General features: G+C 52.7%; 1 protein-coding gene and 1 non-coding gene across 8 annotated transcripts; both read right to left on the reverse strand.

The window, feature by feature from the left end:
• Positions 1-24,196, reverse strand: ATP8B2 (ATPase phospholipid transporting 8B2). Of its 7 annotated transcripts, none has more exons than XM_009432744.5 (28): positions 24,019-24,196; positions 21,552-21,619; positions 19,272-19,330; positions 18,798-18,911; positions 18,580-18,678; positions 18,221-18,282; positions 18,048-18,120; positions 17,702-17,772; positions 17,029-17,108; positions 15,464-15,622; positions 15,138-15,226; positions 12,182-12,378; positions 8,650-8,858; positions 7,147-7,190; positions 6,709-6,874; positions 6,369-6,557; positions 6,102-6,217; positions 5,615-5,779; positions 5,418-5,529; positions 5,172-5,277; positions 4,887-5,031; positions 4,516-4,699; positions 4,125-4,348; positions 3,783-3,866; positions 3,190-3,435; positions 2,908-3,046; positions 1,125-1,255; positions 1-823 (listed from the first exon to the last, which is right to left on the reverse strand). In XM_009432744.5, exons 2-28 carry the CDS (start codon positions 21,580-21,582, stop codon positions 545-547), a joined length of 3,573 nt encoding a protein of 1,190 aa, XP_009431019.1. In that variant the 5' UTR covers positions 21,583-21,619; positions 24,019-24,196; the 3' UTR covers positions 1-544. The 7 variants fall into 7 exon arrangements, 6 of the variants coding, with proteins under 6 accessions (XP_009431019.1, XP_054527709.1, XP_003949623.1 ...); XM_054671734.2 differs by lacking the exon at positions 24,019-24,196 and adding an exon at positions 23,623-23,788; XM_003949574.6 differs by lacking the exons at positions 21,552-21,619; positions 24,019-24,196 and adding an exon at positions 20,649-20,877.
• On the reverse strand, positions 10,913-10,972 carry LOC112207098 (U7 small nuclear RNA). Its single transcript, XR_002941569.1, has one exon. It is a non-coding gene; the product is annotated as a U7 small nuclear RNA (small nuclear RNA).

Consider the following 24,196-nt stretch of genomic DNA (forward strand, 5'->3'; position numbering starts at 1 on the left):
TCACATAAAAGCCTCCTCCACTTGCCAAATAAAAAAAGACAAAACCAAACTGGACACAACACAAATCAAGGAGAGACATACACGATGTGAGGGGCCGAGGCCCCTGCAGGTCTCTGGCTTCCCGGCATGGTACATTCTTATGTAATTCAGGAACAGAGGCACTAGGGCCCCTCTGGGGAGTAGGAGTAAAAAAATAAGGAGATTATAGTCTCCCTGTGGGTCCCAGGCAGGGCAGGGGCAGACACAATCTCTCACAGTTTTTTCTTGTTTTTGGTTCCACTTCTGGTCCCCGAGTGGGGCTGGCTCCCCGTGCCTCAGCCTCTGCTCTGCCCTTGGGCCTGCTCCCTCTAGCTCCCCAGCTGGTGGAAGGGCCTACAGCTGGGAACAGATGTCCCAGCCATGTGTGGTGGGACCAGCAGGACAGAGTCTACCGGGGGGACGGGAAGCAAGGAATGAGGACCAGCAGTTCCGAGACGCTGTTCCCTCAGTGACTGGCCAGCCCTGGGTGCTCTGGTCACTGGCACAGGGCATCCATCCTCGGCCTTCAACCCTTGAGGGGCTTGTCGGCACCGCCACTGGGGCTACTGGCACTGTCACTCTTCTTCCTGCGCAGGCTCTCAATCCAGCTGGAGCTGGAGCGGGTGGTGAAGCTGGAGAGCGCGAGAGAGCTCAGCCGCATGTTCTTGCCAGACATGATGAGCTCCCCGAAGCCCTCCTGATGGGAGAAGGCATAGCCGGAGCGCCGGGAGCCAGTGCGGCCAACCCGCCGCATGCAGCGGTGCTGGGCCTTCTGCTTCTTCCTCACGAGCTGTGTGTAGCGGACCTGCAGAGGGGCACAGGGAAGAGCCCTCTGTCAGCGTGGAGGTGTCAGATATCGCCAAGGAGAAGGGACCCACAGCACCCGGGACCAGGCTGACACAGAGGCCTCCGACCCACAGCACCTGGGACCAGGCTGACGCAGAGGCCTCTGTGGCCAGCTGCACAGGGTGTCTGTCCCCAGGAAGAACAGATAAGCACCAACACACTGAACAGCCACATGGCCCCACAGAGCCCCCCAGTGTTCACACGAGGCCTTTCCAGCCACCCCATCTCTGCCTCCCACAGCAGGTAGCCCGGCTTCTCACCGTGTCGGAGAGATCCGGCTTCAGGTTGAGCCTGAGGAATCGGAAGGCAACCACGGGCATGATGCAGACGACCGTGGTGAGCACAATGGTCAGCCACACCGTGGGCTGGGCCAAGGTGTTCTGGGCATTCCCTGGGGATGAAGAGGAGTCAGTGGCCTTGGGAGTCACGAGGCAGACATTCCCTGTTCCCATTTCTGGCAGCTCCACTTCCCTACTCTCAAAGCCTAAGTCACCTCTGGCTTCCCACTTCTCCAGGCTCACCCTCCAAATGTAAATCTCCAAATTTAGCTCCAAACTCCCCCAAAGCTCCAGACCTGCTGCTTCAACTGCCAGACTTGACATACCAGGCATCTTGAATTTCCCGTGGCCCAAACTCAACTATTGTTTCCTTTCCCCAAATCTGATCCTGGTCTTTCTCAACTCAGGAAATGCCACAACCCATTCAGTTGCTCCAACTAAAAACCCTGCAGTGGATCTTGATTCATTTCTGTAAAATTTTTTTTTAATTTCTGTTTTTTTTGTTGTTGTTTTTTATCTTGATTCATTTCTCTCTCTTCTTTGGACCCCTCATTCAATCTATTGGTTCCTTTTTTTTTTTTTGAGACAGAGTTTTGCTCTTGCCCAGGCTGGAGTGCAATGGCGCGATCTCGGCTCACTACAACCTCCACCTCCCAGGTTCAAGCGATTCTCCTGCCTCAGCCTTCCCAAGTAGCTGGGATTACAGGCATGTGCCACCAAGTCCGGCTAATTTTGTATTTTTAGTAGAGATGGGGTTTCTCCATGTGGGTCAGGCTGGTCTCGAACTCCCAACCTCAGGTGATCCGCCTACCTCGGCCTCCCAAAGTGCTGGGGTTATAGGCTTGAGCCACCGCGCCCGGCCTGTTGGTTCCATTTTCAAAACATCTCTGGAATCCCACAGCCTTTTACTCTATTCCGAGCCCTCATTAGGCTCACCTGGTGACTGCTCTCACCTCCTAACTAGTCTCCCATTTCCACTCTTGCCCCCTACACTTTATTATCCACGAAACTGTAAGAGCGGCCCTTTAAAAACATAAGTAAGCTTCTGGTATTTCTCTGCTCAAAGCCCTCCAATGGCTTCCTCTCACATTTAGATTAAAATTCAAAAACTCAAAGTTCTTCCTCTGACCCATAAGGGCTTAAATAATCCTGACTCATTCCACCCCCCACCCTCCAACTCATTTCCTCCACTCCTCCCCAGCTCCACGTGCAGAAGACCTCCTCCCAGGCCAGGGCTGAAGGCCTTTATATTGCTGTTTCCTCTTCCTGGATTGACAGTTCCCAGAGAGCCACATGGCAGGCTCCCTTTCCCTTTATTCAGATTTCTCTGTGCTAGCTGGGCATGGTGGCTCACACCTGTAATCCCAGCACTTTGGGAGGCCGAGGTGAGTGGATCACCTGAGGTCAGGAGTTCAAGACCAGCCTGGCCAACATGGTGAAACCCTATCTCTACTAAAAATACAAAAATTAGCCAGGCTTGGTGGCGTGTGCCTGTAATCCCAGCTACTCAGGAGGCTGAGGCATGAGAATCGCTTGAACCCGGGAGGCAGAGGCTGCAGTGAGTCGAAGGCTGCAGTGAGCCGAGATCGCACCACTGCACTCCAGCCTGGGCAAGACTCCTTCTCGAAAATAAATAAATAAATAAATAAAATAAACAGAATACTTGGCACATAAGAAATGTTGAATGTGCAGATTAGCTGATGGTCCTGTTAGTCCCGGAACAGCTGTGATTCCTCACCGATTCAAGGAGGCCACGGGGACTTACCCACAAACCGGAACTGGTTGGGAAACATGTCGAAGAGCCCATTGCTGTGCATGGCAAAGAGGATGGCAAAGTAAACAGCAAGGCTTCCCCAGATGAAGAAGTGGTTGATGGCCGTCCAGTAGCCTGTGTCCAGCCCAATCTGCAGAAAGGAGGCATAGTCAGGCAGGCGCACGCCCTAAAAGCCCCTTCCCCCAGAAACAGAACTGTGGTGCCCAGGGCAGCCCCAGGGACAGAAGGCTCACTCCTTCCAGAGAAGAGGGGAGTTCCTGGATGGCCTCATACCTGCACGCTAACCACAATGACCAAGGATGTGGCCACAGTGACTGCAAAGGACTGGTAGTCAGCCAGCTGAGTGCCATCATCCCGGGTGGCATCGGCAAACACCCCGTAGGGAATGAAGAACATGAGCACGGAGGTGTAGATGCCCTGGGCGATGCAGATGAAGAACTCCCGCTTGTTGAAGAGAAGGTTCAGCTGGCCCGGCTCATACAGCTTAGGGTACTCCATGCTCCGCTGCTCGGGGACATCCTGTGTGGGAGGACCATGTAGCACAGGGGGCCTCAGAGGTTGCCGTTTTGACCCTGGATGACCAAGGGCAGACTCTGACTCTGTCCCTGCCTCCTCCTTTCCAAAGTCTTTGGCAGCTAGAACCAACCTCAAGCCAGCTACCCCCAGACTAACTTAGTTCAGCAACCCAAGAGAGTTCTAGATCAGCTGCAGCCAGGAGGGAGAACCAGCCACACCTTCTCCAGCTGAAAGAACTGCCTTCCCAGTGGCCACAGGAAATGGGCACAAGTGTCACACACCACGTCTATGTGACTCCTTCAAGCAGTGACCTTCCCCGCATCCCATCTGATCATCAAACTCCCCCATACCTGATCAAAGACCCCCATAGCCAGGACTGGCAGGGAGGTGTACACGATGTTATACAGGGTGATGAAATACTGGTCATAGACGGTCTGGAAGAGAACAGGGAGCAAGGGAGCATGCAACCTTTCTTTGCTACACATCAGGCACAGGAAGACAGCTGATGTCACATACAGAGAACCCTAAGAAATTTTCTGAGGCTCCTTCTCTCCTCCTTTAATAAGCATTTATTAAGAGTATGTACCAGAAAATAGCTAGGCCCTGGGGGACTGAGTGATAAACAAGACAGATAGAACCTCTGCCCTCAGGTTTACAGATTTGCACAACAGTGGACTGGGAACATTTATTACCTGGGCTGAGAAGCCACAGAAGAAGCCAAACCAGAAGTGGACCATGGTGAAAGCAAAGTTTTTGTAGAAGAAATAGCAAAGAAACTTGCACATTCGCAGGTAGGACCAGCGCCCATGCACCAGCAGGAGGCGCTGCAGGAACTTGAACTGGGAGAAGGAGTAATCGGAGGCCAAGACAGCCTGGATCCCTTCCTGCCCACTGATCCCCACACCAATGTGAGCCGCTGCAGAGACAAGAGATGACAAGAGGGTGAAGATGGCCACCGGCCACACACTTTAGAGCCTACCAAGTTACAACCCCCTTCCCGTCATTCTTCTGCAGTCCAGAGACCTCAGTGGGCCCCTCCCCAGCCTCAAGCCCAGCCTACACACCTGCACAGCCCACACTCACTTTTGATCATGCTGACATCATTGGCTCCGTCTCCAATGGCAAGCGTCACAGCCTTCTTGTACTTCTTGACCAGTTCTACCACCTGTGCCTTCTGCAAGGGGGTCACCCGGCAGCAGATGACAGCTTTGCAGGCACACGCTGTCTCCAGAAACTCCAGCTCCATGTCTGCCTCCAGTGCGTGGGCCTGGAGCACAGAGAAACCTGAGAGAGCCAGTCTTTCCAGGAGACACCTGGGAGTCTCAGCTCCTCCCAGTCCCCTTTGAGACCAGAGTCTTCTCTGAAATCAGGGGAAATTAGAACAAGATATAAAAGCCCTGGACAGAAGTGCTCACTGGAAAGATACTGCCCAAGCTAAGGATAGCGATGCCTACCAGGCTGTGACCATTGATGACCAGGGCGTACTCCCCAGCAACGGCCTCCAGGACAGAAGTTAGCTTGGAAGAAGAAAGCTTGTCCTGGTAGGTGAAGCCGTTGCCTACGGAGCGGGATGAGTCCATCATCTTCTCCCGGGCTTTCCTGTCGAGGTGGAAATGATATGGTTGTGGTCTTCCAGAACGGCAGTGGGGAGCAGGGATTCAAGTCTAAACGGTCCAGAAACCCCCACTTGAGCCCTGGGCACAACGCACAGCACCGCCTCCCCTGGGCTTCTTGTTTACCTGAGCTCCTCCCGCACCTCCAGGACAGTATGGCCAGTGACTATGAAAACCTCGGTCATGTCATCCGTCAGCATCTTGCAGGAATAGCCAATGTTCACAGCCGTCTCTACCAAGAGAGAACGCAGGAGCTACGGACAGGCACCCAACAAGGTCAGCACACTTGCCTGCCTGATGTCCTCGGCTCCATGCAAGGGTCCAACAGGGCTACTGTCAGTTGCAACTGCCTCTGCCCTGCTGGGCTCTCACCTTGCTTGTCTCCAGTTAGCACCCAAATCTTGATGTTGGCCAGTGTCAGGAGGGCAATGGTCTCTGGAACCCCTTGCTGAAGTTTGTCCTCAATGGCCGTTGCACCCAGCAGCTGAAAATACCACAAGGATTCCTGGCACAAGAATCGCAGGCATGAGCCCTCCGTGCCCATCCTTGGCCCGTCCCGCAGCCCGTACCATCATGTTGTTCTCAACCTCCTCATAGATGCTAGCCAGCCTGTCCTCCCGGCTGTCCTGGGCCAGGCTGGCCTGGAGGCGTCGCTCAGCCCACTCCTCGTAGTACTCTTCATCCAGATCCTTGTAGGCCAGCACCAGGGTCCTCAGCCCTTCCCCTGCGTACTCCTGGAGGCAGAGTGGAAAGGCACACCTGGGTAAGTCTGGAGAGCTAATGGACAGCGTGAGGGTGACAATGAATAATCCTGCACTGTAGACTGGGCGTGTGCCACATTCCACAGTTAGGGACCGTCACCACACACATAAAAAGAGGTAACTATGGGAGCTGGCTGATGTGTTAAACTTGTCTGACTGTAGTTATCACTTCACTGTATATACACATCAAAACATCACGTTGTAGACCTTAAATTTACACAATAAAACAAACAAGTCGCCTCCCCACACTAAGAGTAGAACCCCCCAGGCTGGCCCCTCCTCTCCTCACACCCACATTAAGGTGGTCCATGGTGGTGTTGAGCAGCTCTTGAGTGGAGTGGTGCAGTCTGTCCAGTAGGATAGTGTCAGCCCCTTTGCAGTAGAGTCGGATCTTCCCCTCTGGATTCCGCACTATGAATGGGGCAGGTGAAGAAAGTGCCAGAAAAATTCAGACAGGCAAAGACCCCCAACATAAACACATCAAGAGTCACCCGGCACACTTCACCCATTCCAGGCCTGAATGCTGTCCCCAAACGCCCCAGCACCCCAGGCCTGGCCTCACCTATGACCGACATCCGCTTGCGGATGTTGTTGAAGTCCAGGATGGCCAGCAGCTGGTAGGTGATGGCTGTGCCCATCTCATGGACGGTGATTGTTTTGGGGGTGCGAGAGCGGAAAACAAAACCAAAGTTCCTGGCTGCGGTGACCAGGGCCCCCTCATCTGGGGACTGAGCTTTGTAGTACAGCTCTCCTGGGTGGGGAGGAAGAATACACGTGATATAAGTGGCTTCCCTCAGCCACGTGCCCCGCCCAGGAAGCCCCAGCCCAGCCGCATTGCAGAGCAGAGCAGAGCCCAAGGGCAGAGTCAGGTCAGGAGAGTGCGAGCCGGCTCCTCGGCCCACCTTCGTTCTTTTCTTCTGACATGACAGTATGACACAGGGAAAGGAGGCGGAAGAACTCATGCGTGTGGGGGTCCCCGATCTTGACAGCCTCCAGCAGGCTGGGGTCCCAAAATAAGAACTTCTTGTCAGCCAGAGGATTGAAGGAGAAGTCGACAGGTTCAGGCCTCTGAAACACATAAGAAGGCTCTTAGGAAAGGCTAGAGTGCCAGGCTGCATCCCGGGGAAGGGTTCATCCCTGCCCTCCCAACTCTCAGTAGGCTCCTGTCCACGGTGGACCTCAAAATTTCCACTTCCGTCATCACCAGTTCTGCCTTAAAACACCCATTTCTCCAAGCAGCTTCCATTTCCTATCCAGACAACACATCACTCCTGACTACACTGTTACTGGCCAGGCACCCTGTTTCACTGGCACATAGAATTAGGGAGACTGAATCTTACCTCTCCCAATTCAGCTTTGTGTCCCAGGACGTCAAACACATCACCTACATACAGCCAGGGCAGAAAAAGAAGCAATGTCAGAGCCAGAGAGCTCCAGAGCATGGAAAAACATCTCCAATGCAGAATCCCCGTAGGCACTGAGCCCCTCAACCCTAATCGCTGAGCAGCTGTCACAGTGTGAGTCACTCAGTCACATTGCTGACTCGCGGGATAGGAGGCATCAGGCACCCTAGATTCCAGAACCCCAAGGCCTGGCCATGAAAGAGCCCCGGCACCCACTGCTCACCATCCCTGTCTCTACCCTAGGTGGCACCCCCCTCAGGGCAGCTCCAATTCCACACCCCCCAGGCCTCCTTGCACCCATTAGACCTGAGCAGCAGACAAGGCTCAGACACTGACCGAAAGGCATCAGTCAGTACAGAAAGCAGTCACAAGAGGGGTCCACACTCTGCATAAAAGTCAGCCCCACATGCTGCCCCAGGCCATCCCAGCAGCACAGCCACGGGCCACACTGGGAAGTCCAACCACAGCCACATTCCACAGACTCACAAGGACCCTGAGCAGCAACAGGGGAGAGTCTAGCAGTGTTCCGCCTGGCCAGGATGCCCAGAGGCCAGTGTCTCACTTCAAACAGCCAAGGAGCTCCCCTAATTCCTGGAGCTGAGACCAGGGTCAGGGCATCAGGAGAGGACAAGGGGAGGACTCTCAGAATCTAATTTTTTTTTTTTTTTTTGATAGACTTTCACTCTTGTCGCCCAGGCTGGAGTACGATGGCGCAAACTCGGCTCACTATAACCTCCACCTCCTGGATTCAAGCAATTCTCCTGCCTCAGCCCCCCGAGTAGCTGGGAAAACAGGCACCTGCCACCACGCCCAGCTATTTTTTGTATTTTTAGTAGAGACGGAGTTTCACCATGTTGGCCAAGCTGGTCTCGAACACTTGACCTCAGGTGATCCACTGGCCTCAGCCTCCCAAAGTGCTGAGATTACAGGCGTGAGCTACTGCGCCCAGCCAGGATCTGCTTCTTGACATGGGACACAGAATGGACCTCTTCTTTGTGTGTGGATTTTTCTCGAGAGACAGGGCCTCATTCTGTCGCCCAGGCTGGAGTGCAGTGGAAGATCATGGCTCACTGCAGCCTTGACCTCCCAGGCTCAAGTGATCCTCCCATCTCAGCCTCCTGAGTCACTGGCCAGCTGAGACCACAGGTGCATGCCACTATACCTGGCTAATTTTTAAATTTTTTGTAGGGATGTGGTCTCACTATGTTGCTCAGGCTGGTCTCACATTCCTGGGCTCGAGCAATCCTCCCACCTCAGCCTCCCAAAGTGCTATGACTATAGGCGTGAGCCACCGTGCCTGGCCAGGATGGACCCTTTCTAGGCCCCTCAGACCCAACTAGGAAGGAAGAAAAAACCAATGTTAAGGAAACTGTGGGGCCCCAGTTCCACTGTCCTTCCAGGCGAGGTGCAAGCCCCCAGTCCCCAGTGGTGCCACCATACCATAGCTGTGGCCATTGATGGAGCACTTGTTGAAAACCATGATGTTCTGGGTGAGGGTGCCCGTCTTGTCGGAGAAGATGTACTCCACCTGGCCCAGCTCCTCGTTTAGGGTGGTGGTGCGGGCTTCTGCAGGCGTCCGCTTCTTCATGCAGAACATCTTCTTATCCCAGTTGATGAAGTAGCTGTGGCCCAGACGGATGACCTCCACACTGCACAGGGGACAAGAGGTGAGGCTTGGGTCGGGAAGAAGAGGAGGTGCCCCACCCACATGGGCCTTCGCTGCAGGCCCTCCGCCTGGGGAGAGACGAGAACGGAGAAGACACCTGGGCACAGAAACCTGGGTGGGAAAGGGCAAGGAGAGCCTGAAGGTGGAGCCGGCCGCACACAGCCAGCAGAGGAACGCCCCGACCCGACCCTCCTGATGCTCTCCAGACAAGAAGGTGCAAAGGGCCTGGGTGGGCAGGACAGACAGCAAAGGAGGAAAAGGGGCTGTAGACAAGGCACTCGGCCAGTTCTTACCTCAGGACTAATAATACAGAAACCATGCAGAGAAAAACAAGAGAAAGTGCCAGAGGGAGGGGAGAGAAAAGAGAGAGAGAAATAATGAGGGTGCTGTGCATGCCACAGCAACACAGACGCCACCTCAAAGAGGGGTGGCACCGGGGAGGGGAAATGGAGAAGGCTTGAAGCCCACTCGTCACTGTCCCACCACAGGCGGGGTGCGCTCCTTCCACCCTGGGCTTGGGGCACTACATTCCTGATTCTGAACACCGGGCAGGGCTGAGGTGCTGACTCCAGAGGGAGAGGGCCCTGGGCATCTGCAGAACACCACCACTTCACAATGGCACAGCACATTGTGGTGGTTGTTGTTTGCTTGTTTGTTTTTTGAGCTAGGGTCTCTGTCACCCAAGCTGGAGTGCAGTAGTGTAATCATAGCTCACTGTAGCCTCAAACTCCTGGGCTCAAGCAATCCTCCCACCTCAGCCTCCCTAGTAGCTGGGACTACAGGTGCACACCACCACACCTGGCTAATTTTCATTTTTTGTAGAGATGGGATCTCGCTGTGTTGCCCACACTGGTCTTGAATTCCTGAACTCAAGAGATCCTCCCACCTCCACCGCCCAGAGTGCTGGGATTACAGGCGACAGCCACCATGCCTGGCCCCTATAGTGCCTTTAACATCTCCAGGTCTGTTCGTATCCTCTTCTTTGCTAATAATATGCACTGTTAACATTTCCAGAAAGGGCCATGTTTAGGTCCAGTGCAGCTGAGCAATGGGGCCCTATCGAGAGCCCTGCTTCCCACCTGACTAAGGCTCCTATCAGGATCCCATTACCAGGCAAATGGGAATGTCTTCACATTCCAAAGGGCCTTTTCCTCACACAGCTCTTCAACCCCCTCTTAGCCTCCCCGAAACATACACACTGTGACCTGATGAGACTCAGAAAGAAAACTGCTTTAGCTGCTCCCAAGGGCTTCAAGTGAACTGAGATACAAAACACAGATAGCAAAGCCCATAGGTAGGAAGACAAAATTAGGTTGTAAGCACAAAGGCATTTAAATAGTAATGCAGAAGGGAGTGGCAACAGTCACGATGAGCAGGCTACCACCCAGTAACTGTACAGTCATTTAAGTTTAAAATGTATCTTCTAAGCCAATATCTTATATCAAGACATCCTATTAAAAGGTGAGACAAGTACTCCTGTTCCTGTTTCACGTGGGAAAACTAAGATCAAGTGAGGCCCTGAGTGACCGTGGATTTTCCTGAGGTCACATGGCCAGTGAGGAGGCAGGACTAAACCCAGAACCTCCCAACTCTCCTCTTCACATCCTGGAAAAGCCTAAACTATATTCTCTCAGCACAGAAATGCTGTATCTTCTATTTATTATCACCAGCAGTAAGATTGGGGGCTGGGAGAGAGTTGAGGGCTATTTGGGGAATCTGTATGAACAAAAGATGGGAGACAGGACAAGTTTTCAGCACCTCCATAAAACATTTCCTTAAAAATGTCACAGGTTCCCTTATCTCAAGTGCAAGGCACTAAGCAAGAAAGTTCCTTTCCCCTGGCCATTCCTCCTGCCTCGTCTTCCTCCGATCCTCCCCTTCATTCTCACTGGCCTGTCCCTGCTAACATTCTCTTTACCTCAAACATCCTACATGTTGCCTTGATCCTATTCATGCTGTACACTACTGCCAGTCAATACTTCCTAAAGCATTCTTTAGATTTTTTTTTTAGAATGCATTTTTTTCTTTTTGTGGGGGAGGGGTTCCAGTGAAAACTGGAAAACCTGCTAGACAAATTCTAAAAGAGCTGTAACACTTAGAATGCATTTTTAGAATACAGAATACATTCTTTTGACTTTCTTCAAAAACTTTTTTGTTTGTTTGTTTGTTTCGTTGTTTTTTGAGACAGAGTTTCGCTCTTGTTGCCCAGGCTAGAGTGCAGTGGCGTGATCTTGGCTCACTGCTACCTCCACCTTCCGGTTTCAAGCGATTCTCCTACCTTAGCCTCCCAAGTAGCTGGGATTACAGGCAACCACCACCACACCTGGCTAATTTTTGTATTTTTAGTAGAGATGGGGTTTCAACATGTTGGCCAGGCTGGTCTCGAATTCCTGACCTCGTTATCCGCCCACCTTGGCTTCCCAAAGTGCTGGGATTACAGGTGTGAGCCACCGTGCCCAGTCTTTTCAATAACTTTTAATGGTTAGTAAGTACAAAGTCCACAGGCAAATATTCAAAAGCCTCCACAATCAGGAGCAAGCTATGTTTCCAGCTCTTGCTCTTGGCCCAAGACCCTGGCCAACTATGGCCAACTATTTCCATAGGCCATTCCCAGGCTCCCATCTCCACACCTTTGCTTCCAGCCCTCTCATCCTCCTCTCCATTGTGGCTCCACCTTCATCCAGCCCAGTCACCACTCAAAGCCCAGAGCAAATGCCATCTCTCCCTCTCTGCCTACCTGCTAAGGGAGCGACACTCTCCCAGTCCCCGGGCACCGTGTGCCTCCCACATGGTATCTCAGTCTGACACTGTCCAGATCTCCCCTCCTCGACCTATCCATCTGCTGCTGCTAAAGGTAGAGGCCACCTTATACATCTCTGTATCCCCAAGCTTCACACAGAAGACTCTAGGTCGAATTCTACAGCACTGGTTCCTATTTTGTTTTATAATGTGTTTAGATTTTCCTTCCTTTACTAGACGTAAGCTCCTAGAAGGAAGGAGATCCATTCCTAATTCATCTTTTATTTGTGATGGCACCTAGCACACTTCTTTGTACACAGTAGGCATGTAATAAATAGGTGCTGAATAAATCAATTTTTTTTTTCTCTAATACAGTCCCAAGTACCAGGAAACTGTGGTAAAAAGTTTGCTCTGCCCACAAAGATAAACAGATAACATCAAATGTTTATAGTACAGGAAGAAGAGGACTTCAAGTTACTTCTCAAGGACTTCATCTTCATAGAAAAGAAAAGTTCTATGGGACCGCCTGACTCCCTGGAGAGACCCCAGGTCAGAGAAGGCACATACCTGACATAGAGTGAAATGGGCACAACGGTGTTGAGGATGATGATGTAGGACCAGAAGGAGAGGAAGCCAGAGAAGAAGGCACTGTCCACTGCCTCATCCCACGGCAGGTAGACCTGGAAACGCATCCCCACCTCGTGCTCCCAGATGGCATTGCCAATGGCCAGGATCACCCCCATGCAAACCAGGAATCCAAAAATCTGGGGAGGAATGAGAAGCACAGGCGAGGCTGACATGTAGGAAGCCCTCAAAACCAAGTGCATCTGTGATGTATTCATCCCTTGAGCCCTCAAAAGCTCAGATGCTCTAGTGCAAGCTTGTCCAACCCATGGTCTCTGGGCCACATGTGGCCCAACACAGATTCATAAACTTTCTTAAAACACTATGAGATTTTGGTAACAGCTGAATGTTAAATGAAAAATAATTAAAAAAAAAAAAAAACTATTATGGGCTGGGCGCAGTGGCTCAAGCCTGTAATCCCAGCATTTGGGGAGGTTGAGGCGGATGGATCACCTGAGGTCAGGAGTTTGAGACCAGCCTGGCCAACATGGTGAAACCCCGTCTCTACTAAAAACATTAAAAAAATTAGCCAGTCCTGGTGGCACTTGCCTGTAGTCTCAGCTACTCAGGAGTCCAAGGCATGAGAATTGCTTGAACCCGGGAGGCAGACATTGCAGTGAGCCAAGATCATGCCACTGCATCCCAGCCTGGGCAACAGAGCAAGAACCTGTCTCAAAAAAAAAAAAAAAAAAAAGGCCAGGTGCAGTGACTCACGCCTATAATCCCAGCACTTTGGGAGGCCAAGGCGGGCAGATCATGAGGTCAGGAGTTCGAGACCAGTCTGGCCAACACGGTGAAACCCCATCTCTCATCTCTACTAAAAATACAAAAATATTAGCCGGGTGTGGTGGTGGGCACCTGTAATCCCAGCTACTAGGGAGGCTGAGGCAGGAGAATCACGTGAACCCGAGAGGCAGAGGTTGCAGTGAGCCGAGATAATGCCATTGCACTACACTCCAGCCTAGTGACAGAGTGAGACTCCGTCTCAAAAAAAAAAAAAAAAAATTTATGAGATTTTTTTTGCAATTTTTTTTTCTAAGCTTATCAGCTATTGTTAATGTGAGTGTATTTTATGTGTGGCCCAAGACAATTCTTCTTCCAATGTGGCCCAGGGATGCCAAAATATTGGACACCACTGCTCTAGTGGAAAAAGCTCAGAACTGGTGACAGGTTCTAGTCTGTCACCAATTATCATGTGGCCTTCTGTCTGACCATCATTTCATCTATATGATGAAGAAACTGAATAGTTGATTAGCTCTCAATCTGGCACCTTGAAACCTTCCAGAGTCCTCAAAGTTGGTAAGAGTGGGGATGAGCTACTTTTAACATACCAGAAAACTTACTGTAAATAATCTATTCACCTGGGCTAGGCCTCCACAAGCCAACAAAAATGCCAAGCCACGGTAATGTTCACTATCTCACATAGATGGCCTTTTTTTTTTTTTTTTGAGATGGAGTCTTGCTCTGTCGCCCAGGCTGGAGTGCAGTGGCGTGACCTCGGCTCACTGCTGCAAGCTCCACCTCCCGGGTTCACGCCATTTTCTTGCCTCAACCTCCCGAGTAGCTGGGACTACAGGTGCCCGCCACCACGCCCAGCTATTTTTTTGTATTTTTAGTAGAGATGGGGTTTCACCATGTTGGTCAGGATGGTCTTGATCTCTTGACCTCGTGATCCACCCACCTCGGTCTCCCAAAGTGCTGGGATTACAGGCGTGAGCCACTGCGCCTGGCTAAGATTGCCTTTTTTTTTTTTTAAACTTGGGAAACAAACTTATCTTCATAAACGTAGATTTCTTTTTTGAAACAGGGTCTTGCTTTGTTGCCCAGGCTGGAGTGCAGTGGCATGATCCTAGCTCAACGCAGCCTCAATCTCCCAGGCCAAGCAATCCCCCCGCCTCAGCCTCCAGAGTAACTGGGACCACAGGTGCATGCCACCAAACCTGGCTAATTTTTCAGTTTTTTGTAAAGACAGGGTCTCACTATGGTGTCCAGGCTGTTTTCGAACTCCTAGGCTCAAATGATCCTCCCACCTTGGTCTCCCAAAGTGCTGGGATTACAGGTGTGAGCCACCACTCCTGGTCTAGATTTCTTGATTAGTCAAAAATCTTATAAATTTTGGAGTCTCTGGAGAGACTGGTAAAAAACCAGGCCACTGTCCAATTTCCTACATCTATTTCCAAAGCTGCCTCCGCTGTTTAGGCTTTGAAACAAAATAGGAGATTGGTGCCCAATGGCCACCAGGGGGCGACTGGAGCCCTTATGTGATAGACAACCTCGCCCACCAGGCTGGGTTTCCGCACACCCTTTAAAGCCAGGGCGGAAACAAGCTCACCAGAGGCTAGCCCCAGCCTTCACAAGCTGGCATGTGGCGGGCAGGCAGCAGACAGTCGGGGCACAGGAAGGGGAGGAGAGCCCAACAAGGAGTTCAGATTTCTAGCTAAACAAGAGAAGGATTCAGGAACTGCCAAAAACTAAAACAGAAACTTTTCCTTTGGGATCCTTCGTTCTTAGAAGTTGGGGGGAAAAGACCCTGCCAACCTCTTCCAAATGGAAATTTTTCTTTTAATTCCCTCTCCATCCCCATGAAGGCCTCCTTGTCCCTGGCAAAAGCAAACAGAAGGTCACATGCTTCACAAAGTCATCATCATAACTGGAATCAGAGAAGGGATGATTTGTTTTAGCTTTAAGTTGTTGATTCATGCACGTTCCTGAAGTTTTTTTAAATAACATCTTCCAACTAAAAGGAGCCTAAAATAAACACTGCCTTTGTGTAGCTGACCTGCTAGCAGCTTTAAAGCCAAACCTGAAGTCTACTGACCAAAGAAGAGAGAGGAAAGGAAAAGGAGCACCCAAGGAGAAGACAGGGCAGGGGCAGGGAGCCAGATGTGGGGCGCCTCACCCAGAGCACCAGGGTATTCATTAGGCGATCGATACTCGTTCTTTTGAACTTTGTTCTGCCGCTGTTTTGCATCAGCTTAGTGTCGGGACCTGGAAAAGAATGGGAAGGGCTGGGAAAGCCAAATAACACATCTGCCTCTGGGCTTCTGCCCTGATCCCCAGACTGCAGGACACCAGGGTGGAATAGAGATACTGGCTAGATAAGAAGCCTGTATACACAGCTGGAGGTTTTTTACCTTAGGTATTCTCCCACCTCATCCCATACTCCTGAGTGAGGGCTGGCTGAGTCACTCTTACCCTTCTTTCTTTGGATGCTAGGAGGCTCACCTGCAAAGATGACCAGCCCGAAGCACCACTCGGTGTTTCGCAGCACACAGCCCCGCAGCAGCATGTTCTGGTTGCTCAGAGGGAACTTGTTTTCCTTCCAGTAGAGGGTTCCGCTGAATTTGTCCAGTTTGTTGTTGGGAGGTTCACAGATCACTTCACCTGAACAGGAGACAAGAATTCCACTGCTTAAGGTCCAGTCTACAGCCTAACCACAAGACAATAAAACAAAGAGAAAATGAGCTGAGCGAAGAGGATGCAAGGGCAAGGGCCCATCCATATGCTGCTGGGAGGAGTGTGAGCTGATGCAACTCTTCAGGAAAATAATGAAGCAGGCCGGGCGCGGCAGCTCATGCCTGTAATCCCAGCACTTTGGGAGGCTAAGGCGGGTGGATCAGCTGAGGTCAGGAGTTTGAGACCAGCCTGGCCAACATGGTGAAACCCTGTCTCTACTAAAAATACAAAAATTAGCCGGGTGTGGTGGCGGGAGCCTGTAATTCTAGCTAATCGGGAGGCTGAGGCACGAGGATGGCTTGAACTTGGGAGGTAGAGGATGCAGTGAGCCGAGATCGCACCACTACACTCCAACCTGGGCAAGAGTATTTAAAAAAAAAAAAAAAAAAGCAGCAGCATGACCTAATATTTGTTTGTACAAACATGTATGAAAAGTGTGGATGAGCACACACTGACTGTCAATTAATGTGGCTACTTCAGCAGGGTAAAAGAGGAAGGAAGAGCTATTTTCTTCTTTTTTTTTTTTTTGAGACAGTGTCTCACTGTGTTGCCCACGCTGGAGTGCAGTGGCCCGATCTCGGCTCACTGCAACCTCCACCTCCTAGGTTCAAGCAACTCTCATGCCTCAGCCTCTCAAGTAGCTGGGACTACAGATGCACACCACAACGCCCGGCTAATTTTTGTATTTTTTTTTTCTTTTTGAGACAGAGTTTCGCTCTTGTCACCCAGGCTGGAGTGCAGTGGCACGATCTTAGCTCACTGCAACCTCCGCCTCCCTGCAACCTCCGCCTCCCAGGTTCAAGGGATTCACTTGCCTCAGCTTCCTGAATAGCTGGGATTACAGGCATGCAGCACCACGCCCAGCTAATAATTTTTGTATTTTTAATAGAGACAGGGTTTCACCATGTTGACCAGACTGGTCTCGAACTCCTGGCCTCAGGCAATCCGCCCACCTCGGCCTCCCAAAGTGCTGGGATTACAGGCGTGAGCCATGGTACCGACCTCTATTCACTTTTTCTTATACACTCTGTATGGTTTGTCTTATAAGGAACACATATTATTATTCTGAGCTAATAAGCTAAAAGAATAAGCTGAATTTCTCTCAACATGCATAGCAAGTGGGGAGCTATCAGCCACAAAGTCCCCTTGAAATAATTATCAACTCAAAACCAAGAGGGAGCCACATGACATTACGAACACTCCCCTCCCCAAAACAGTCCAGGGAGTTGCATAATAACAACAAAAAGCCCAAAGGAAAATGTATAATTTAACGCCCCCAAACAAAACCCAACCCCCCTCCTCTACCTTCAGGCTGCTCCTCCAAAATTACTCACCGTCAAACTTGGCAAGCTTACTGATGTCTCCCAGTTCTGAGGTGACTGGAATCGCCTGACGTACTTTCATGTTGGTCTCGCTGGAAGGACAGCATCTCTGAGTCCCCGCTCCCTCCTCATCCTCTAAATGTTTTTTTTCACAGATGGGGTCTCGCTCTGCTGCCCAGGCTGGAGTGCAGTCGCACAATCATAGCTCACTAAAGCCTCGAACTCCTGGGCTCAAACAATCCTCCCGCCTCAGCCTCCCAAGTGGCTGGGATTATAGGCGTTAAAACCACCATACCCAGCTAATTTTTAAACTTTTTAAATTTTTTGTTTGTTTGTTTTATAGAGATGAAGTCTCACCATCTTGCCCAGGCTGGTCTCAAACTCCTGGCCTCAAGCAATCCTCCCACACTGGCCTCCCAAAATGCTGGGATTTACAGGAGTGAGTCACCATGCCCACCTCTCCCCATCCTCTAAATTCTACCTGGTGACACCTAAGCACGGTGCATAACTGCTCAGCCCAGCAAATACTGGTTGAATAACACTTCACACATCCCATCCAAAGCCTTTCTTACCCCTAATTTTTCCAAATTCAGACAGAGCTCAGGCCTGAGAACCTCATTCAAAGACAATCTTTTTACCTCCAAAGAGACAGAAGGAGAGGGCTGACACTGAGCATGCCACTTACCCATCAAGTTCTGCTGTCTCTATGTAACACAGCCCATGGGGCTCACTGCTGGAAAGGAGGAGGAGATCCGCCTAGAGAGAAAAACTAATGAGAAGTCCAAATATGCAAACCTCCACCCCCAGTGGGCTGTAATGGTGGCTCCTTCCACTAAGCATTCTTGGTTTGCTTAGTTCCAGGTGCATAAATGGCTAGTTCCAGGCATATCAGCATGACACAGAAGCCCCTGGTGTGAGAAAGATTCCTGCCACGGGTGTTTAAGAGGCAACAGTAAATCAGGAAAGATTCATCCTTTTCTCACAAAGAAGAGGAAGAACCTACAGGCCTAGAGGGGTACCCTGTCCCTTACCGCCACAAACTGGTTATTTTCTAGCTTGATAATATCACCAACACAGACATTCATCCACTGCTCCTGCTGGAGGCTGAGGCAACGAGAAGACAGTGAAGAGGCTGTCAGGAGCTAAAGAGGTTCCTAAGGGACCCCCTTTGTCCCCAGAGCTCTTGTCTCCAACAGGCACTCACATTCCATTGATCAGCACCTGAGACTGGCGGTTATTCACCTGGTTATCGCTCTTGTGGCGGAACTGAAAAGAAGAAAACTGAAAGGTAAGACACCTTCCCCCGCCTCGAAGGAATTCGTTGATCAGTAGAACTCAGAGCATGCTGGTTAACGCCTCATACACACCCCATCACAAACCAATTCACTCCCTGATTCCCTCTCCCCACACTCAGCAAAAAGACATCATGGATCTAGCTGGACCGGGTAAGGGATGTCAAGGTCACCAAGAAATTGTGCTGGATGAAGGTGGCCGTGAGTTGGGGGTGGGGCTGGGAGTAGGGGTGGGTGACTGGGACAAAATAGAAGAATGAAAACCACTCACATAGTCATCAGTGGCATCTTTAACAGCTGTGATGGTGAGGACAAGAACCAAAGGCACAATGGTGGTGAACCAGGACAGGGAAGAGATCTGGGGGATCAACTGAAAAAAAGAAAGAGAAGTATGCCTCTGAGGCCCCATCTGATGCCTTCATTCCCTTTACTCCTCCTTGGCTTTATTCAGTTTGGGGAGCTGCAAAAAATCTACTATGGGTCACCTACCTGCAGAATGAGGAGGAACAGGAAGTAAGTGTTGGCAACTTCCTGGAACTGCTCAAAGAGGTTGACAGGCAGGAAGGTGAGAATATTGTACTTGGAGGTCTTGATGCAGTTACTCTATGGCAGTAGGAGAGAAGATAATGAGCAGTCTCCAGTCCCAACCCAGAACCAGACTGAGGCTGCCTCCCCCATCTTTATACTTCCCCAGACCTCTACCCCAAAAGCTAGCAAACACAGGTGTGGGAGGGGGAAAGAGGAGGAGAGAAGGGAGTCTCAAGGGGGTCAATGTATTCTGCTTCACTGACAGGTGAAGGCATGAAAAATTCAGCACGATAGCAGATGGAGAGTGGCTGAGGAGGTTGCTTCCCCTCCCCCAAGCACTCTTCCCAGGCAGCCCTCAGTCCCAACGGTAGGTTGTCCTTGCCCCATTCCCCTCTCCAAACAGAGAGAGGGAACAGGTGGTCTAGAGTCGCTTACCGCATACTGGAATTTCTCATTGTATTCTCGGTCATTAGCCCGCGCCCTCCTTTCTTCTTCTGCAACAAAATGATGCTGCAGTCAGGAGGAGCAAACTGAGGTCTGGACCAACACTTTGCTGGGGGGTTCCCTGCTTTTTCCACAGAATATCATTTTAAGGAGTTAGCTCCACAACTGAGGGGGTCATCAAATTCTTCCCTCCAGTCCACCTCTCACCAGCAGCCTGACCACACGGCTCTCCAGGTTACATTCACAGGACAGGACATGTTCTCTTTTCCTCACCACCAAACTTCAAGGTCTTCCACTGGAAGCACCCAGTTTGTCTCCCCCACCCCCACTCCAGAGGAATCTGAGCCACTGACAGTGCTGGGATTCCCCAGCCCCTTTTGCTGCTATTACTAATGCATACATTGTCATAATCAAGGAGTAGCGCTGAAAACGCAAAGCTTCCTTCCCCCTGGGGACCACTGCAGATCTAGTCGCGGTACTGCTCTCTCCCTTATTTAGAGGGCGGGGTAGGTGGCAAGAAGGAGGCTCCCTGTGCCCTGGAGCTGCTCTGCGGGAGCATCCCAGCCCCATGTGCAGTCCCCCCTACAGGAGCCTCTGGTTGTCACATGTCACCAGCAACTGCTTCTGACTGGTCCGAAATGACATCACCTTATTTCAAAGCTCATCTTCAAGTAGAAAAAGGTGTGGGGGGTGCGTTTCAGGGATATGGGTCATGCAGACTGAGATAGAGATAGAGGAGGGAGGAATGAAATGTAATTGAAACAGTTGCTCTCTAACTGGACCTTCCTTGTACCATCTGCACACGTTTAGCTTTAAAGGGCTCATTTGTCACTCAGTTAGTGACACCTATCTAGCTAAACCTATCTGAAACCTCTGCAGGTCTGGGACTGAAGGCATCAAATTCATGTCCCAGAACAAGGAGCTGTCCTATAATAGATTCCCCAGCCCATCTCCCCGGGGGTCACCATGACCTCATGTTGCAAAAAGGGGTAACTTGGTTAGGCGCAAACCTAATGCCTTAAGCCTGTCAGGGAGCCAAAGACAGCATTCCAGAACCCTTTCTACACACCCCAGGACCCCTGCAGAGCACACTGCAGTAACAAAACCCAGGCCACAGTGCCCCCTGCCTACCAAGCCACTTCACTCCCATAAACTTCCCTAGAGGGGCTCTCTTGGGCCAAGTCCCCTGCGCAATCACCAAAGACCATGCAAACGAAGAAGGTAGGGACTGGATCCTTCGGAGCCAGGATCTCTGGGTCTGGAAAGAGGATCAGGGGAGGTAGGGGGAGGCTGGGGACAAGTGAATGTAGGGATTGGAGGGGGGAAATAATGGGTGCGGGAGAGCTGCCAGGCGCTGCCTCCCGTTACCTGTCCCCCAAGAGGGCTTCTTTCGGCTCCAAGAGGGAGGCGCCTGGGCCCGGGCCCACTTCTCGGGCATCTCCTTGGGGACCGTCATGATCCCGGTTTGAGTGGGGGAGGGCAGACCGTCTATATGTCCTTGGCCTTAGTGGCATCGACGGGGCGGCTCCCCGGGGAGGTGCAGGAGCCGCAGCCGCTCAGAGGGGAGCCCCGGCCGTCGGGCGCGCGCCCCACCCGCAGCCCAGGCCATCCTCCCGGCCGCCGGCGCTCGGGGACACCGCGAGCTCAGCTGCGCCGCCGCCGCCGCCCCCCATTCCCCCCGGCGGATGCCAGCGTGCGCTGAGTGGCCCCGGACACGCCGAGCACGCCCAGGGTTCCGCCCCCGCCCGCTCCCCGACTGCAGGAGCCGCAGCCTGCCAGCGCGCCGCGTAGGCGAAAGCTCGCGCGCGAGCCCCGCCTCCCCTCCCACCCCCGGGCTGGGCCAATGCGGGTGAGCGGACTGCCGGCGTTGTCGGGGGCAACCGCTTTCACGCACACACACCCCCGCCCGCGGAAAAACCAGGAGGACCGGTAGATGGAAAAACGAGGAGAGCAGGGAAGGGGTGAGAGGACCAAGCAGAGATGAGAACACAGCTCCCTAGGCCAGAAAGCAGGAGCTGCAGGTGCCCCAAGATAAGACTGCAGGTGTTTCGGGGCGTAGGGCTGGTGTTCAGCGCTGTCCTGGCAGATAACCCAGCTTTGGGATCAAGCGGAAGAATTCGGTTTCCTAGGCTGCCCCCAAGCTGGGTAGGGGCTGCTGTAAGCTACCCTCCCTCAGACCCATACCAGTTGTCCCTTTTCCTTTTGCTCCCTGAGCCATAACAACACCCACTCTTGATGGTTCCCGGGATCTCCCCTCCTTGCCTGTCTTACCTGGGGGGCGCTTTTTTGCACACAGTGCCATCTCACCCAGCAAGGTCCCAGCAATCCCATGGGAGACCCTGCAAGAAGTGACAGACGAATGAGGTCAGGAAGCTGAGGATAACCCTTCCCTCCCCTCATGAGACCTCTTTTGAAGACCCTCTTCTCCAGCTCTGACCCTGCTCCTCCCCCAGCCTCCTCCTCCCAGTCTCTCCTCTTACTGCCATGATGGGTCCCTGGGAAAGAGGGGACTTCCCCACCACCTCCCATCATGCCCCTGCCTTGGGTGACATGGGGGGCTGAGACTTTACAGAAGCCCATGCCTGTAGGGAAAGGAGAAGAGGCCAGATATTGAAAAAAGGGGAACAGCTCTCAAGGTATCCATCCCAGGGACAACGGAGGCTCTCATGTGTTCTGGCGGCAATGAGTAGTGCTTGTGCTTACTAGAAAGCAGTTTCCCCAAAGGGTGGGGTGGAGGGAACATGAGCCAGGAAACACCTGGCAGGGCATCAGGAAACAGGGTGGGCAGGCTCCACCCTTCTCGAAAGGCTTATAAGTTCCCTGCCATCCCCACCCCCCATTACTAGGGCTTCCATTATCACCTCCTCCAGGGGAGCTCACATTAGAGGCATGGCCCTCACTTTCTGCACAGACAGTCCCTAAACAGCTTCCCCTCAGCCTGGGTCAGCCACCCTTCTGGGCTGGCAGAGGGGTCTTCCCAACCCTGGTGGGGAGTTTGCCCCTCCCTCCCTCCCACCCCAAGCCTAGTCCAGTCAGTATGGCACAGGGTGCAGGCTTAGGGAGCACCAGTGAGACAAGCCTCTGCCTGCTTCCGCCTTCCCATGTCCTTTCTCCTAAAAGGTTCAAGGCCTGGCCTTACAAGGCAGAGCCTCATCCTTACTCCCCTGCCTGGCCCAAAGGAAACTGCCAGTCAGTCACCTCCTCTTTCCTTGTCTGGGTGGAAGGCCTTTCACCTCCTCATCCTCTTTGGTTCCCTCTGCCTTTAGCCTACCAGGCACACCCCACCAACCTGTCAGCCCCAAGAGATACTAATTGCCTGTCTGGCTAACCTCTATAATTACAGACTCTGGCCACAACCCAGTCACCCACACCAGTTCTCCCTTCGCTAGCTCAGATCCCGCCCTTACACCAAGTCAGGCAATCCTGAAAGCCAGAAGTCCTTTTCATCCCTGACCTTCTCCAACTATGGCAGTCCAGGGTGCCTGGCTCAGGAAGAAAAACCTCATCCATATTTTAGAGATGCCAAGCCCTCCTCCAGGGCCCCCAGCCAGGGTCTCCACCCAGTCTGAGTATGAGTCACGGGAGGGTGGGGAGCACAGGGAGAGGTTAAAGGATGCAAAAGTGGGCATCACAAGTTCTACAGGCAGCCCCGCCCTTGGGGAGGAAGGGATCAAGAAACACTATCAGCCTAAAGATCTGAGTTTGAGTCCCATGAAAGAGTTAATGTAGGAGCTGCACACGCCATCAGGAGTCAGGAGTCTGGATATGGACCAGGAAAGTTGTTCTACCTCTGAGACCCTGGGGAGACTGGAAGCAGGCTTGGCCCCAGACCTCATCCCCTCTGGGGGGGGCCATCATTCCAAGGGGAAGAGAGGAGAGACCTGGGAACTGGGATCCCCTCTCACTTTTCCTTCTTAGTCTCACACAGCCTGGGTTTTCTGAGCAGGTCAGGCCCATCAGCCACGTTGCCCTGCCCCGTCACCCAGCCCCAGCCCCCTCTCGGCCACATTTGGGATAAAAATAGCCAGCCCCGGCAAGCAGGCAATGCTCCATGGAGGAAAACAGCTCCTCCTATAGGTCCGGTCCCTGCTCCCTTACAAGCAAGAGCCCCAAAGGCTGGCCACTTCTTTCAGAGGAGGATGGCAGGTCAGGGAAACAGGAGGAAATGGAACTCGAGACCTCCAGCTCACTGGCCACCAACACGAGCTCGGGCCACCTTCCCTCACCAAGGACAGAACTCAGGGCTCCCGGCATAGCTATCATCTCCCAGAGCTACTGCCCCTTCCTGACACCCTCAGTTTTCCTCAGGCATAGACCTCCACCTTACTGAGACAAAGCCTACCAGCCCAAACTCCCTTCTCCAGGCACCAAACCCTCGGGTCCCGGTTACTCCTCTCGCCCAACAACTCTCTGGGCGGGTCTCCCCTGGCCAAGGCTGCACGAGCTTCTCCTTGGTACTTGCGCCGCTCTCCTGCTCTCCACGCGCCCCTTCGGCACCCCATCCTCCCATCCTGCACGCAGCCCCCCCGCTCTGCCCCGTCCCCGGGCACCCGACAGCCCCTCCTCTCCAGTCGGCCGCCATCCCCGCCCCGTCTGGCCGCAGCTCCCAAATCTTGGCCCCCAGTGCTCCCCAGTCTACACCCGCTCCCCGGCCCCTCCAGCCCCGCGGCTGCGGCCGCATCTCCCTCTGCCCTCCTGGCCCCGCGCTCCCGGGCGCCCCCGCCTCGCCTCGCCTCACCTCAGCGCTCAGCGCTCGGCGCCCGCCCCGGCGGCCCCGTACTGCCCATGCCGGGGGCTGGGGCGGGGGGCGCTCGGCTCGGCTCCCCACGGGCTCCCGCCCCCCCAGCTGCGGCCCCGCTCCCCCGGGGCCTCGGCCCGCTACTTTGTGTCAGTTTCGGCCACGGCGGGGCGGAAGT

The sequence above is a fragment of the Pan troglodytes genome, chromosome 1 (assembly GCF_028858775.2).
Source record: "Pan troglodytes isolate AG18354 chromosome 1, NHGRI_mPanTro3-v2.0_pri, whole genome shotgun sequence".
NCBI lineage: Eukaryota > Metazoa > Chordata > Mammalia > Primates > Hominidae > Pan > Pan troglodytes.